General features: G+C 35.1%; 1 protein-coding gene across 1 annotated transcript; it reads right to left on the bottom strand.

Moving 5' to 3' along the window:
- Positions 1–6089: 6089 nt before the first annotated feature.
- FAM229B (family with sequence similarity 229 member B) lies at positions 6090–13595 on the bottom strand. The gene is made up of 4 exons (XM_045844029.1): positions 13513–13595; positions 9365–9523; positions 7602–7753; positions 6090–6224 (listed from the first exon to the last, which is right to left on the bottom strand). Exons 3-4 carry the CDS (start codon positions 7724–7726, stop codon positions 6107–6109), a joined length of 243 nt encoding a protein of 80 aa, XP_045699985.1. The 5' UTR covers positions 7727–7753; positions 9365–9523; positions 13513–13595; the 3' UTR covers positions 6090–6106.
- Between the last annotated feature and the right edge of the window lie 3734 nt (positions 13596–17329).

Genomic DNA, 17329 nt, shown 5'->3' with positions numbered 1-17329 from the left:
GAAGCACTTCCTCACGTCTTTGGTAACGTTTAAGTCCTGAGAAGTCTCAAAAAGTTGGGAAGAAAGTTGACTACCACGGATGAAGCCACTTAGTTTATAAACTTCACACCAGAGGGCACCATTCCCGGATGACACTGTTAGGGGACAAGATGGGGTGGGCAGGGGCCAAGCTGAGATTGAGGGATGAAAGTCTGATATCAGTTGCCAAAGCATGGGACAGGGAGGCACACACTTAAGAGGAATGTAGTTTGACACTACCTATCAGAAGTAGCAGTTGATTCCCTCGAGAAGTTTCTGAAATGCAGTAACGGTGTCTGCTTAGCATTAAGTCCCATAGTGAGTTTACATACTGAGTGTACAGTGTGTTAGATCAGCCACCTCAGTAGACCATGTTTTCAAATGATCATGTCCTAAGACAGCTGATTAATGAGCTGATGTCAACCTGGAGGCAGATTATAAAGGAATGAGGCTGTGGGGTTGCCCTAAGACCTGTTTATAACAGTCCCTTATAGAAAGATCATATCTAGGAACATAGTCAATGTGTGAAACCATTTGTTCAAGTCAGAAGCTTTAGAAGACTAAAGAATTCATCATGTTAAAAAAAATCTCATTTATCCTTTTAATGTCTTTATGATCTGTAGTAATGTCCCCAGTCTCATTCCTGATATCAGTAATTTGTCTTTTTTTATCTGATAATTCTGTCTAAAGGTTTGTAAATTTTATTGATCTTTGTAAAGGATCAGCTTTTGGCTTCATTGATTTTCTCTACTATTTGTCTGTCTTTTATGTCATTGATTTCTGGTTTTCATTATTTCTCTCTTTCTGCTTATTTTAGGTTTAGTTTGTTCATCACTCCTCCTGCTCTCTTAAAGTAAAACCTCTGATCATTGACTTAAGATGTTTCTCCTTTTCTGATAAAAAAAATTAATGCTTTCTAACCACTATTAAACTGCACTCCATGCATTTTGATATGCTATGTTTGGATTTTCACTCAGTTTAAAATAGTCTCTAATTTCTGCATCATTTCTTCTTTTATTCATGGGTTATTTGGAAGCATCATTTGATATCCCAATATTTGGAGATATCCCAGATATTTTTCTTACTGATTTCCAATTTTTTATGGAACATACTTTGCATATTCTGCATACCTTGCCTGCTATTCAATTCATTGAGACTTGTTTTGTCCCCTACGTATGGTCTATTCTTGGTCAATTTTCCACATGTGCTTGAATAGAAGTACTGTTGTACTGTCATTCTACCAGTTGTTGACAGACGTTGAAATCTCCAACTGTAAATATGGAGTTCTTTCTCTTTTCAATTTCATTGTTTTTATTCATGTACTTTGAAGCTCTGCATAAATATTTTTGTTATGACCCCTTTATCTTCTTGAAATGTCTCTTTATCCTTGGTAGTATTCCTTGCTCTAAAATCTTGTCTATTATTAATGTGGCTACTCCAGCATTTTTTACTTAAAAGCCTTTTTTTAAAGATTTTATTTATTTATTTATTTCTAGAAAGAGGGAAAAGGAGGGAGAAACAGGGAAAGAAACATCAATGTGTGGTTGCCTCTCATGTGCCCCCTACTGGGGACCTGAACTGGCCCAAAACCCAGGTATGTGCCCTGATTGGGACTCAGACTGGTGACCCTCTGGTTCAATTCACTCTGTCTACTGAGCTACTCCAGCCAGGGCTGACTGAAAAGTCTTGTCTTCACAATATTATTTGATGGTTTTAAAGATATTGTTCCATTGCCCTTTTATTTGCATGTTTCTGATGAAGAGTGTACTCTCATTTTTATTTTTGTTCCTCTAAATGAATGTGTCATTTTTCTCTGTCAGGTTTTAAGATTATTTCTTTATCATTGGTTTTCATATACTTTAATTGTGTGGTTTTTGTTTGTCTTCTTTTCTACATGTTTATTCTCCTAAGATTGGTTAAGCTACTTGGATCTATGAATTTATAGTTTCCATCAAATAGGAAACAATTCAGCCATTATTTCTTCAAATATTTTTTTGTCCTCCCTCTCCTCCTTCTGGAAAGCCACTTACATACAGGCAAAAGTAGGTTTATAGTTGTTCATATGGAAGACAATACAATCCCTAATAAATAATACAAGAGTAAGCTGTTTCATGTAATCACAAATGTAAACCTACTTTTGTCTTCATCCTTATATTTTAGACCGCTTCATATTAAAATATAATATTTATGCTTTTTTCAGCCTTTTTTGTTGTATTTTATTTTCTATAATTCAGAACTGTGTCTTCAAGTTCATTAATATTTTATCTCCAGTATCTAATCTACTTTTGATCCCATTCAGTTTATATTCTTTTTAAGTATTTTTTATTGATTATGCTGTTACACTTTTCCCAATTTTCCCCTCTTATCCCCCCTCCACCCTGCCTTGCAACCCTCTAGCATCCCCCTACCTTAGTTCATGTCCATAGATTGTACATACAAGTTCTTTGAGTCCTCTGTTTCCTATACCATTTTTTATCTCTACTCATCTATTTTATGCCTACTAATTATGCTTCTTCTTCCCTGTACCTTTTCCCTCCTTCCACCTCCCCACTGAAATCCCTCTGTGTGATGTGCATTTCTCTGATTCTGTTCCTGTCTGGTTGTTTGCTTAGTTTTTGTTTTTGTTGTTTCTCTTTTCTTTTGGGTTCATTTGTTGATAGTTGTGAGTTTGTTGTCATTTTACTGTTCATTTTTTATCTTCTTTTTTCTTAGGTAAGTCCCTTTAACATTTCATATAATAAGGCCTTGGTGATGATGAACTCCTTTAACTTGAGCTTATCTGGGAAACACTTTATCTGCCCTTCCATCCTAAATGAAAGCTTTGCTGGATAGAATAATCTTGGATGTAGGTCCTTGCCTTTCATGACTTCAAATACTTCTTTCCAGCCCCTTCTTGCCTGCAGGATTTCTTTTCAGAAATCAGCTGATATCATAATGGATACCCTTTTGTAGGTAACTCTCTCCTTTCCCCTTGCTTCTTTTAGGATTTTATCTTTGTCTTTAATCTTGGGTAACTTAATGATGATGTGCCTTGGTGTGTTCCTCATTGGTTCCAACTCCTTTGGGACTCTCTGGGCTTCCTGGACTTCCTGGAAGTTTTCCTTCAGCAGGTTGGGGAAGTTTTCCTTCATTATTTGTTTAAATAAGTTTTCAACTTCTTGCTGTTGTTTTTCTCCTTTTGGCACCCCTATGATTCAGATATTGGAATGTTTCAGGTTATCCCAGAGATTCCTCAACCTCTCTTCAGTTTTTGGGATTCTTGTTTCTTAATTCTGATCTGGTTGGATGTTTATTTCTTCCTTTTGTTCGAAATTGTTGCTTTGAATCCTAGTTTCCTTCCTGTCACTGTTGGTACCCTGAATATTTTACTTTATTTTGGGTATTTTTCATTCGTTCTGTCATTTTTCAAACAAGCTCAATCGCTTCTGTGAGCATTTTGATTACCAGGGCTCTAAATTCTCCATCAGATAGGTTGGCAATCTCCTCATTGTTTAGTTCTCTTTCTGAGGCTTTGCACTGTTCTTTCATTTGGGCCCTATTTCTTTGTCTTGGCACAGCTGATACATTGTAAGGAGTGGGACCTTAGGTATTTACCCAAAGAAGGACAACCCTCTTTGCTGCGCTGCAACACTGCCTGTGGGGGAGGGACCAGAGAGGGAATAGTGCTGCTCATCTGCTCATCTCTAACACACTTTCCAATGGACTCAAGACTGGGAGAAACTCCCACTGTGGCAACCCTGCCATAGCCCACAGTCAGCTCTGAGTCTCCGTTTTCCCCTTAAGTCAGTCCCTCCCTTGCAGCCCAGGGAGCACCACAGCCAGCCCCGCCCCCACAGTGGGTTGTGTGGCTCAATGCTGCAGTTTTTCTGAGTAGGCTGCGTGGTCCAATGTCTTACTGGTCTGGTTGTTCTGGTTGATTTTTTCTTTAATTCCTTGGTTGTTGGAGTTCCTTGCAGTTTTATTTTCTGGCGCTTTTGGTTGTTTATTGATTTTAGATTGGTTGTTATCCTCCTTTTGGTTGTGCAAGGAAGCAAAGTGTTTCCACCTATGCCTCCATCTTGGCCGGAACTCTCCCATTCAGGTTATATTCTTATTTCAGATATTGTATTTTTCATGTCTGAAAGTTCAGCTTGGGTTCTTTCTATACCTTCCATTTCTCTCCTCATCATGCTTTTATCCACTACTGTATTGTGGTAGCTTGTCTGTTAATGCTATCATCTGTCAGTCTGTCTTTTTCTGCTGACTGATTCTCTTGACTTTAGTTTGTATATTCTTTCTTTATCCCATATGTGGTAATTTTTTATTAGATACTAATCATTGTGAATTTTACACTTTTGGTGCAGTATTTTATTATAGCTCTTTACATTTTGAGGAGGGTTTTTTTCCCTCCTTGGATGCAGTCTACTTACTTGAAAATAGTTTGATCCTTTCAAGTTTTGCTCTCGTTAGCACAGGTCCAGAGCTGCCTTCAGTCTAAAGTTATTCCTACCCCCACCCCACCCCCACTCCCACTGAAATAATATCTTGCTGAACTCAGTACTCCATGTATTAAAAGATCTTTCCACTGTGGTTGAAACATAAATTACTCCAAGCCTTTTATGAACTCTGAGAATTTTTCATCACTCCTTTCTCCTGTCCTGTTATTCTTTCCCCCACCTGAGGCAATTACTTTCCTGGATTTTTTTCTCCTCCTTTAAGGAAAATTAAATTTTTATTTGGCAGATAATTAAGTTACTTGGGGATCACCTTGATTCTCTCAAATTTCATTTTTAAGCTTCGTTAAAGTTGGTATACATTAGCTTTTAGTCTAGTGCAGACTTAGACCTCCTACTAAGGCATGGCTTTTCTGACGTCTCTCTACTCGATGCCCCACATGTTTAACAAGGTCTGTCCTCTCTGGCTGGTTGGAATTCAAATGCCTCCCAGCACTGTATGAATTTTTCTAGTTTATACATATGATATATTATTACATATCTTATTATTACATAGTATATATGATATATAAAACTCATAGAATTTCTCCATTTATAAATTCCTGGCAGTTCTCTTTTTCACCTCATGCAGTATATATGCATCTACATCCATGTAATTATAAACTAATAATTTTTTCACTTTCAAAGGCTTATATGTGTGTATACCTTCAGGAGGTGCAAGGTAGACAAGAAACTAGAGGAACTGTACCTAATGCTAAAGTCAGTCTTTTGTAGAAGACCAGTTCATTGGATAGATGAGGGCAAACATCAGGAGGAAAAGAAACCAGGCTGAGTTTCTTGGGACTATTCCAAGAAGAAAAAGAAAAACATGGAGAGTTGGCCTAGACCTCAAAGCTGATCCTTGAGTCTAATCAAACAAAGCTCCATCTGAAGCTTCTCCATACAAATGATAATTTCAAGATGACTGGCTGGGACTTGAGGCACAGTGTGATGATGGGCCATCATTTTTCCTAAAAAAAAAAAAATGGGGCTAGAACCATACCCTTTACCTTATTATAATAAATGTAACCAATAACCTGAGCTCCCATGTGCAAACACTTTATACACTTTGCAGGTTAACCATGGACTAAAAACTTTTTTTTTGGTCTTTGGTATCCTTCCAAAATGCACAATTCACAGAGCTTCATTTCTCATCTCCTATAATTATTCTTTCGCAGAGCATATCAAAAGATAGCAAGCCAGTTTGAAACTGGCTTAGGGTATTCAAGTAAAAAGATTCAGCTAAACAGCAACTCAAATATAAGCAAAGGAAATAGGCCTAAAGCACATTATGCATTTAGAATGGACCAGTCCTGCATGATAATCAAGGTGGAATAAGCACCCTGAAGTATTATTAATGATCCACTGAGAGCAAGATGATCTCTAAGGTACTTTCTAACTGTGAAATATTATTCTGTCTTATCTATCAAAAATAACTGATGGCTTATTACTACACGTTTTACAGACGACATTTCCGTCTTTTCCTACTAAAAATAAATATTTCAACTGTTGTCATCATCCAAAGGTGCCACCGCTTTTATTTGTTTACCAGATCATAAGATGATACTGACCCACTACCCTTGACCTAGTCAACCTCTACGAAAGACTTAATGATGCTATTTAGGATGCATTTCCTTGCTGCTTTGTGCAGGCAGCTTTCGCATAGTCGCGTAGACAGTGATGGGAACATCAGTTATTGTCAGGCAATGACTTCCATGGCATCTTCGGAGCTGTCTAAACAGAAGAGCAAGTGACATGTAGTTAGACACTAAAAGGGAAACTTTTTCAGAGCACCTAAATTTTAGTAAATGTTCAACCGTTTTAAATAATTTTGATATCTTTGAATATCACAAAGTAATTATGACACAATGGCAGTGATGAGGCAGACAGTTTAGACTTATGTTGCAAGGAAGTTGTAGTTATTACCACACATTTAATCACAGGGAATTCATAACCTCAAAGATAACCCTCCAAGTGTTCATTTTGAAAAGTACACTATAATTGCTAAATGGCCAAACATTTTAAAAAGGAGGGTGTGCATAGTTTTAACATGAGTGATAATACTAAGGCAATTCATACATATATGCAACTTAAAATCACTTCAGTTGAGTCTATTTAAAAACTAGAATATTTGTGGAAAATATAAAACTGAACACATTATTCCGTATACTGTTCAAATGTTAACGGAATTTCAGGTTCAAAAGAGCACTTAAATGACATCTAGTCCCAAAATGCATCTAGTGCTTGAGATTCCTTTCCAGCATTTCCACCAAATCATTATCCAACATTAAACATTGTTAAAGACAAGTGCTCCTGGCTGGCGTAGCTCAGTGGATTGAGCGCGGGCTGGGAACCAAAGTGTCCCAGGTTCGATTCCCAGCCAGGGTACATTCCTGGGTTGCAGGCCATAACCCCCAGCAACCGCACATTGATGTCTCTCTCTCTCTCTCTCTCTATCTATCTCTCTCTCTCTCTCTCTCCCTCCTTTCCCTCCCTAAAAATAAATAAATAAAATCCTTAAAAAAAAAAGACAAGTGCTCAGTATTTCCCAAAGCAGCCACTTCCACCCTTGAATAACTCTGATTTTTAAAGTACCTATCTTAGTAAGCTTAAATGTGTGTTCTAAAAATTATCAGTTTTTAAAGAAACCTAACAATGTAGTATTTGACATTTTACTATGGTAAGCAGCAGAAAAGTGGAACAAATTCTAGTATAGTTTTCTTCAATTTGGCAAAAAATTATTTTGTTTTATAGAATCTTCATGTTCTCTATCATTCTCCACCAAAGTCAAAGTGACACTAAATCTAAGATCCGCATCTTCATATTCAAGATTTTCTTGTTTAGTCGGAATTTAACTAAACATGAAACTATCAACAAAAAAAAACAAAAAAAATTATTTTAGAAAAAGAATTGTCCTGTCATTAAGACTTACAAAGACTTACAGAGGTATAAAATACAGACTGTGCTAAGAAAACCTGAGATCTGTTAAAACCAGTTTAATAACAGCAATGTCCCTGGGCTCTTTTCTTGCTAATATTGAACCTCTGCTACAGCTCATATCAATGACAGCCATTACACATTTCCTCAGCTGGCAAGGTGAGAAGACTTTACCTGGCTGGTGATATCTCTTTCCCATTACAGGCAACACTGGACCTCAGGCCAGGTCCCAGCCCAATTGTAGAATCTCCTCCTTCCACTGGAAACCTCCGTGGCTGAGTCCCAAACCGAAAAGGCATAATTCACTGAAAACCTAGATTAGAAAGCTATAATAATGGATGGAGGTGGGGGGTGAGTTATCCTCAGATAGTTGTTTGGAATTTTTTAATGTTAATATTGATATTTTGTTACAGGCATATTCCAACATTCAGAAAATGACATTAAAATATCTATAAAAATAAATTCTAATACCTATGATATTAGTCTTACAACAAATACAGAATGGCCACTAGTTAATAAAACTGTGTCCTATGGTTAACATAACAAGTCCATTTTTGCTGTGTGAAAAAAAATTTAGTTTGCTTTTATGGTTATTGCAATCAATAAGCTAGAACCCTTATTCTGACCTCCTACTGCCTCTCTGCCTGTCTAAGCCCTTGTCTTCCTTTGAAGTACAGCTGAGTTTCACGTCATCATGGTATCTTCTGCTAACCCTCTATTCCTGGTCATCACTCATTCCCCACTGCCTCTCTATATTTACAGTATATTAGTTAAGAAAGTCCTGAGAGAGTTGAATTGACTATGTGATCTTAGGCAAGGTACTTAATGAAGTATGTTTCCCAAGGATAAATCAGAAATAATAATAGCATCTACTTCCAGGGCAGTAGTGAGGATTAAATAAGATAATACATGTAAAGTGCGGTACCTAACACAGAGTTAGTGCTCAATAAATGTTAACTATTATTATTCGGCAGATGCTACTGAGCATTATTAAATATATACACATATATATTGTAATCTGTGTGTAAAAATACACACACACATACACAGCTATATAAAATAAGCTCTTTACTGCCTACTGTTGTCTCTGCTTGGAACCCTTCCTCACCCCAGTGCTCCCGCCCTTTATTTGTTAGAGCCAACTCATTCATTAAGTCTAAATTCATATTTCACTTTCTCAGAAGAGCCTTCCATAACCCCCTCCCATTATGTAAGTTTTAATAGCATACTTTATTTCTGTCTTGTAACAGTTATCATCATTGTAATTTAGGATTTCTCAACTGTGACACTATTGACTTTAGGATAGCATATTTTTTGTTGGGGAGGGAGGAGACTTCCTGGGCATTGTAGGATATTTTGCAGCAGCCAAGGTCTCCACCTACTACATGCCAAAATTGTACACCTCTCCCAAACTTCTGACATTCAAAAATGTTTCCAGACATTGCCAAACAACGTCTAGCAGAGAAAGAAGATGGGGGTGGGGGTCACCTTCTGTTGCGAACCAGGACACTAATTTTTTATAAATGTTTTTGTTTAATCATTGTACCCACACCGCATTCCATGTCTGTCTTTGTCACCATTGTCTGACTCCTCGATACCTGGAACAGTGTCTGGCACATAGCAGATAATTAACAACTCTATCTTATGTAAATTTGCATGTCTTCAGTAAAAGATAGGGAAAATGAAAAATGTCTTACAACTGTTTCTTGTGCTCAGTTTAGTATCCTATGCCTAGTAAGTAAATGTTTACTGTGGTGATGATGAAACTAAATGAAGTTTAAGAATTTGATTATTATGTAACCATCTTTATAGACTGTGTGTCAGTTATCAAGTAAGAATTTACGCTCAATGACAAGTTAGTAAAATCTGTGGTTTGGTATAGCTATCTTATATAGATATTAGGTTTTATTATCTTGCTCAAGGATGCATAGACTTACCAAAATAGGCTGAGTCTGATTCCTGTAGAGGTGAATAAATCAATTGCTTCTACTGACCTTCCATAGAAGCCTGAATTGCTGAAGGAATGATGATCAAATGTTCCAGTGACACCCAGAAATTGTGACATCAGACGATTCTTTTACATAGTTTCCTACCTGCTAAATAAGAAAATGTCACAATTCATAGCTCCAGTAACAACCTAGAACGTAGCTAAAAATTGTGTCTCCAAAGTTTGTTTGAAGGTTTTTTCTTATTGTCACTGCCTTGTTTATTTTTCTAACATGAACAATATTTTAATCTGTGAATGAATTTATCTATAGCTATTTTAGACCTACAGTCTAATCAATCTGCACAAAATCTCATGAGATTCTTCTCACTTTGAATCCCATTTCCTCTCTATCTTCTAGACTTTCCTTTAACAAGTACCACGGATTATAAATCAAGTCTACTTATATCCTCCTCGCACTTCAATGGCCTCAAACTACACCTTTATAAGTCTGTCTATAGCTCCTACTGTGTATGATTCTTTACAGCTCTCTCTAGTACCTGGACTACCTCTTTTTTCTGTTTCCTCAAATGAGCCTTGAAATTCCCAAGGCTCTTTTCCAAGTGAAATTCCAAATGACTGCAACAGTGATGGCTGAGAAAGGAAGACTACATCTTGCACTGTCCTCTCCTGTTCCCTGGGCCCTGAAGTTCTCTGTTCGTAACATCTTTGCCAAAGGAATGATAATCAACTGTCCCTGTAACATCCACCAATTATGACATCAGGAATTCTTTCACGTAGTTTTCTACCCGCTAAAGAATAAAATGTCTCAATTCTTAGCTCGAGCAGCAAGCTGAAAATTATCGTCTGGACTTCCCTCCCTCTCCCAATTTCTGAAACAACAGTAATCTTACTGAATGTAATACTTAAGTTTAACACTTAAGACAGAAATTACTCTTCAATTAACATTTTTAAAATTTTTCCTAACTGATGACTGAACTATTAAATGCTAGCAAGCATTTTTATATTTAATGAAAATCCTTTTTAATACCTACATTTAGTGTTAAGTTCCCACTGCCCTGTTTTCATGTGATTTATGTTATAGGGAATTGGCACTTTATATATTTAAGTTGATATTAGACAAAAATCTTACCTCTACCTTCTTTTTCTCACTAGGGTGCTATCAGTGAATAGATGATTACAGTTTTATCTTAGAGCAACCATTTAACTGACTGTGTCACAGTCAGACACGTTGCAATAACTGCTGGCCATTGTTAGCTACTGTATCCATCATCAGGACCTAAAGATTTGACCCCCAGGATGGCAATTTTTTTAGTAGTTTAAAAATAAGGATTTTGACATCAAAATTAGATTTGAATTTTAAAACCATATTAACTATGAGACTTTGCACAAATCACTAAAAAGTTTGTCCATTATATAATATAAATCCCTTCATGTAGAGTTGTTTTGAGGAATAAAAAAAAAATCTAACATGTAATAAAGCCAATGTCTCAGATATGAAAGTCAAATCAGCACATTTTCTTTTGCATAGTTCTTGAAATCAGAGTGCTGAGTCATGATTTCACTTTCTAGGTATCAATGTATCTTTAAACTACAAAGTAAAGTATCTGCTAGTGGAATATTCTTTAATTACTCTTTTAACTTTTTTTTTACTAGTTTATTTGGCACAAGCTGTACCAAGTTTCTTTTTTTAATATGGGTGATATCATGAAACAAACTAAACAGTAGCTTTAATCATGAAATTTTCCAGCACAAAAAATAACTTACAAGAAAGGAAATGAACTGACTCTCCAGCAGATCTTCACAGAGAAATGAACTAATAAGTGAAATGTAAATAATGGGGGGGGGGGGGGATAGTGAAACCTCTAAATATTCTCCTTAATTCTCTTAAGTCCAAGAATAATAATCTTTCAATCCTTAGCATATTGATTCGGCATATTGATTCGTGACATGCAGAAAAGGAGTGGTGTTTGAACAAGTCATCTCCTAAGAAAATAGATCCATTATTAGAATTCATTCATACAGCAAGTAATTGCTGAGGATCCACCAGCCAGGCATGTGTTTAAAGCTGAAAATAAAATATTGAACATAACAAATACATTGTCTCTCCTAGTGGAGTTTAAAGGTTAGGATAGGGTATGTCCTTGACTAGGATATCAAACCTAAATCTAAAGGACAAGTTGGCATCAACTAGATGGAAATGGGTGGGAAGAAAAGACAATGAGACAGTTGGGGAGGAAACAGCATGTGCAAAAGTCATCTGCCAGTAGAGAAGACAGCCGAAGACTTGAACTAATAATGGCAGAGAAAATAAAGAAATCAAGTCAGATAAATAAGTTGAAGCTAAACTGTACTGGAACATAAATCCAAGTTAAAGATTCTAAACTTTATCTTACATGCAAGGCAGCCCAAAAAGAATCTTAATCTCTCAGGAAACACATACAGGTTTCACTGATTCTTCTCTATTAATTTTCTGTTTTCTATTTATTTGATTTCTACTCCAATCTTTAGTATTTACTTTTTTCTGTTTAGTTTGGGTTTAATTTTTTAATTTGGGGGTCTTAAAATGGAAGCTTAGGTCATTGATTTGAGATCTACTTCCTTAACATAGGCATTTAATTTTATAAATTTTTATCAAAGCACTACTTTACCTTCATTACATAAAATTTAAAAGTTTGTATTGTTCATTTCATTCATTTAAAATTTCCCTTTCATTTCCTTCTTTGGTCTCTGGGTAAATAACACAGAGGCTAAATAAAATAATGTAGTTTTTTAAATAAAAACTACATTATTTTGTTTGCAAATATTTAGGAATTTTCTACCTATATCTCTGTTATCAATTTCTTACATTCCATTCTTGTCAGAGAACATTTTGCATGGTTTGAATTATTTTAAATTTATTGACCTTTGTTTATGGCCAGAATACATTCTGTCCTGGTAAATAATCCATATACATTTGAAAAGAATGTGTATTCTGCTGTTATTTGGTGAAATGTTCTAAACATGTAATTAGTTGGTTCACAGAGTTGTTCAAGTCTTCTTCATTCTTACTGATTTACTGGATACCTGCTTATGAAATATTGAAGTAATGATATCTCCAGTTATAATCATAAATTCATCTGTTTCTCCTTTCTATTCTGTCAGTTTTTGCTTTATATATTTTGGAGCTCATCATTAGGTGCATAAATATTTAGTAGTATTATGTCCTCTTGATGAATTGAAACCTTTATTATTATAAAATATCCTTCTTTATCCCTAGTAATACTCTTTGCTCTAAAATATGCTTTGAAAAAATTATTAAATAAATAACAAAATAAAATAACTATGCTTTGTTTTAAATTTATACAGGTACTCTTTATTTATTAGTGTTAATATCATGTATTTATCTTTTCTAATTTTTTTTACTTTTAACCTATTTAGTCTTTATATTCATGGCTTTAGTCTTTATATTAGTCTATTAGTCTATTTACTCTTTATATTAGAAGTGGCTTTTTAATAAACAGTATATAGTTGGATTTTGCTATTTACCTATTCTAACAATCCCTTGCTTTTAATTAACCAAATATTTTTGCTATTTACACTTAAGATGATATAATTAAACTTAAATCTGACCTCTTGCCATTTGTATTTGACTTGTGCTGTCAGTTCTTTGTTCACTTTTTCTTATTATTCTGTTCTTTTGAAGCAACTGAGTGTATTCTATGATCTATTTTATCTCCATTACCTGTTTATTGCTATACAACTTTCATGTGTTGTTTTGCTTTGTTTTGATTATTTTAGGCTTTATAATATATATTTTAACTTTTCAGTCCACCTTCAGTAACATTACACCACTTCCCATATACTAAAAGAAACTTACAAGAGTGTATTCCATTCCCCCTCCCATCCTATTATTTTTGTACTATTTTGTCATATATAAAATAATGAACATTTGAATAATGAAATGAAATAAAACATTTTACTTCTACCTATATCATAAACCCCACAACATTATTGGTTTTTCTTTAAGCAATTATCTTTTTTAAGACATTTTTAAAACCATTAGATGTCTTTTATATTTATCCACATATTTATCATTTTCCATTTTCTTTATCCCCTTAAGTAGACCCAGATTTCCATCCAACATCGTTTTACTTTTACCTGAAGGTTTTCATTTAACAGTTCTGCTCTCCGGGCTATTAAGTCATCCAAATTTTGTATGTTTTTACTTCATCTTCGTTTTAGAACAAAATTTTTGGTGCACATACAATCCTAAATCAACAGTTTTGTTTCAAGTACTTTAAAGATTTTGTTCCACTGTTTCTGGCTTACATTGGTTCCAACAAGAAAGTCTGCTGTTATTCTTATCCTCATTTTTCTATTTCTAGTGTGTCTTTTTCCTCTAGGTACTTTAATATTTTCTGTTTATGACTGATATTAAGCAATTTTATTATAGTGTGCTTGGTGGAGATTTATTTCTGTGTCTAAAGTTTCATTGAGCTTCTTAAATCTATGAATTTATAATTTTTACCACACTTGGAAACTTCTCAGCCATTGTTTTTTCAAGTATTTCTTGTTTCCTCCTTCTAGAACTCCCATTACATGAATACCAGGCTGCCTGAAATTGTCCCATAGCTCACTGAACCTCCTTTTTATTATGATTTTTCCTCTGTTTTATTTTGGATAGTTTCTATTGCTATGTCTTTAAGTTAACTACTCTATTCTTTTGCAATGTCTAACCTACTCTTAATTCCATCCAGTATATTTTTCATCTCATACATTGTATTTCTTATTTCTAGAGGTCTAATTTGTGTCTTTTATATTTGTCTCTTCTTAATGTTTTTATGCTTCCTTCTACCTTCTTGAATATAAAAAACTATATTTGTAAGTTGTTTTAATGTCCTTGTCTACTAATTCTTTCATTTGTGCCATATCTTGGTTTGTTTTTACTGATTTTTAAAATCTCATTATGGAGTATATTTTTCTACATTTTACATGTCTTGCAATTTCTTATTTGATACTAGACATTGTAAGTTGTACATTGTTGAATGTTCAATTTTATTTTCAGTCCTCTAAGTATTTTCAAGTTTTATTCTGGGACACAGTTATTTGGAAACAGCTTGGTCCTTTAGAGAATTGATTTCATGAGTTCTTGGGCTAGATCAGAACAGTCTTTCATCTGTAGCTAATTTTTCTTCACTAACGAGGCAATAGCCTCCTATGTATTTAACTCAGTGCTCCCATGTATTACAAGGTCTTTCCACTCAAGATACTGAGAATGTGAACTAGCCCTGTGAGAACCCCAGGAATTATCCATCCTGCTTCTTTCCAGTCATTCTTTCCTCAGTCTTGGGTAGTTTCCACATCTCTACTGATCAGTATTCAGTGTAAGGCTCACCAGGAATTCCCTGAAGATCTCCAGGGATTTCTCTTTATACTCACTCATTTCTGGGACTCTGCCCTGCAAATTCTAGCTGCCTTGGTCCCCCGGAATTCTCAACCCTGTCTTCCCAACTCAGAGTAGCTACTTAGCTGTGTCTGGGCCATATGTATTAGAAAGAGGTCACTAGGTCCAGCCCAGACTCAAAGGGAAGGCACTATACAAAAATAGGAGACAGCAATCATTGGGTGTCATCTTGGAGTCTGCCTGACATGCTGTGCTATGATGTTACACATGAGAATGCTTGTGATGTACTTACACGTTTGTCAAATATTTCTGGATTTCTCTATTTCAGAAATTGCAATTCCCCTATGATTATGTGGAGCCCATTGACTAGTTCAGGCCAGTGAGTTAGCAAAAGCCATTAAATGCAGTGCAAGACCCTCCTGAGTTGTCCTCTCTGCCACAAAACCAGGAATGAACCAAACAGTGGTAGCTCAGCAACTTAAGTACCAGAGTGAGGATAACACAAATCATAGCCACCAGACATCCTCCTCACAATGGACATGTATTATGTGCAAAAAATTAAACATTTGTTGTTTTACACCACTGAGCTTTGGGGGTTGGTTGTTACCACAGCATAACTAAACTTATCCTGACTTATGCAGACTTAGGTCCAAGCGTAGATACTGCCATAACAACAAACCTAATATATATGTAACTCTTTAAAGCAAGTGGTCAAGCAGCAAGTGACATGGAAATTGTTCTTGGAAGCTGAAAGTATAGGTAGGTATCTATGTTACTCAGTGGTAACCTACTGGAAAAACCTTTGGAAATTTTTGTAATAACCTAGAAGGCAGATGATTTACTAGTGAACTTTAATGCTAAGTGAAAAGGTTGAAAGAATGTTGGTAACACTTTGGTTGCTATTGCTATATTTGTCAAGATATACATAAAAGAGATAGGCTCAGAAGACTATACTTTCAGGGATCATTTCCATAGTTCTTTAAAAGAGATCGGCTCAGAAATGCAGTGTGCAAGCAGAATAAAAATGAATAGAGTACCCAGAAATCCAAACTATATTTTATGACAACTTGAAAAACTATATAATTTTTAGAACACATTTTCTTTCCCCATGGAACTTTGTAACATTTTTTTCAATATATCCCAGAACTGACTGTCCTATACATGAGCCTAAATAAGCCTAATTGCTTTTTCTCCATGCCCCCTCCTTTTGTTTCTTGACTGGGTACCTAAAGAATTCTTTCTTTATTCTGAAAATTTAGAAACTTAACCAGGATATATACCTTAATGTTGACTGTCCTACATAAATTTTCCATGGAATATAGTGTATACTTTCAACCTATGCATTTTTATTCCTTTATTATTTTTTATATCAGTAAGAATATTTCTTTTCCATTGGCTGTGTTCTCCATTTCAGGGGGACTTTTTAATCTTACATTGAACTATATTGTCTCTTATACATATATTATCTTTTAAGAGAGTTAATATCTTTTTCTTTTGCTTTACTATTCTCTTTGATTTTTTTCAAGGCTTTCCTCTACATCATTATTTTAAGTTTAAGCTCTCTAGTTTTCTTCATGCTTCTAATTATTTACTAGTCCTTTAAGGTGTTCTGGCCTTCTATTAAATTCCTTTGCTCTTTTATCTCCATTCGAATTCATTTATTCATCAAATATTTATCAACTACCTACAGTAAACCAGGCAATCTTCTAGTTAGTAAGGATATAAAGTGAACAACACAGGTAAGATTCAGCCCTCACAGATCATACTTCTCAATATATTGCTAGCATTTTTAAGTCCCTGTGTTATTCAGTTCATACTCTTATTATTAAGTTCCTCTAAAGCACAAACAATATATGAAGAATTTTGTTTTTTCCCCCTTAAGTAGTTTTTATCCAGGTCATATACTTCATCCATCTTTTGAATGCCATTTTCCTTTCTTCCTTCTTTCTTTCCTTCTTTCATTCCTTCCTTTTATAGTAGTAGCCTGCATAATTCTCAATTTTTTTTCTCTTGCTCATATTTAACATTAAATTCTGCCCAATCTGGGTTTTTCTGTTGGTGGTATTTTGTGTTTTTGGTTTTGGTTTTGGTTTGTCAGTCAGCTATTGCTCTAATATTTCAATTTTTGGCTTCAACTAAAATTATTTTACTTTCTCATAAGACTGTGGATAGTCTTCTATTCAGCTGATCTCCACTTGCCTCACCTGGGTATGCCAATGATAACTAGGACTCTGCATCTCGAGATTCAGACTCAGATATGATCCATGTCTTCATTATTTTGCAAACAGCAACCAATTGAGGCAGTTTTTCATAGGAAAAATAGCAAAGTCCAAGAGATGAAAGCACATCTCAAACCCCTTTTAGTTTCCAATAAATAAATAAATAAATAAATAAAGCCCCTTCTAGTTTCATACCTGACTTCATTCCATTGGCCAAAGGAAGCCACGTGACCAAACCCAGAGTCAACGAGGCAAAGATGTGTACTCTACCTACTCTACTATACCAGAAGGTTCTACATAGTCATGTGCAGAAGGGATGGGTAAAGAATTTAGAACAATAACTCAATCTACC

Source organism: Phyllostomus hastatus, unplaced genomic scaffold (genome assembly GCF_019186645.2).
Source record: "Phyllostomus hastatus isolate PE091 unplaced genomic scaffold, TTU_PhHast_1.1 phas_contig_40, whole genome shotgun sequence".
In the NCBI taxonomy this organism is placed as follows: Eukaryota; Metazoa; Chordata; class Mammalia; order Chiroptera; family Phyllostomidae; genus Phyllostomus; species Phyllostomus hastatus.
Note: the sequence above shows the minus strand (reverse complement) of the source record. Positions and strands in the feature narration are given on the sequence as shown.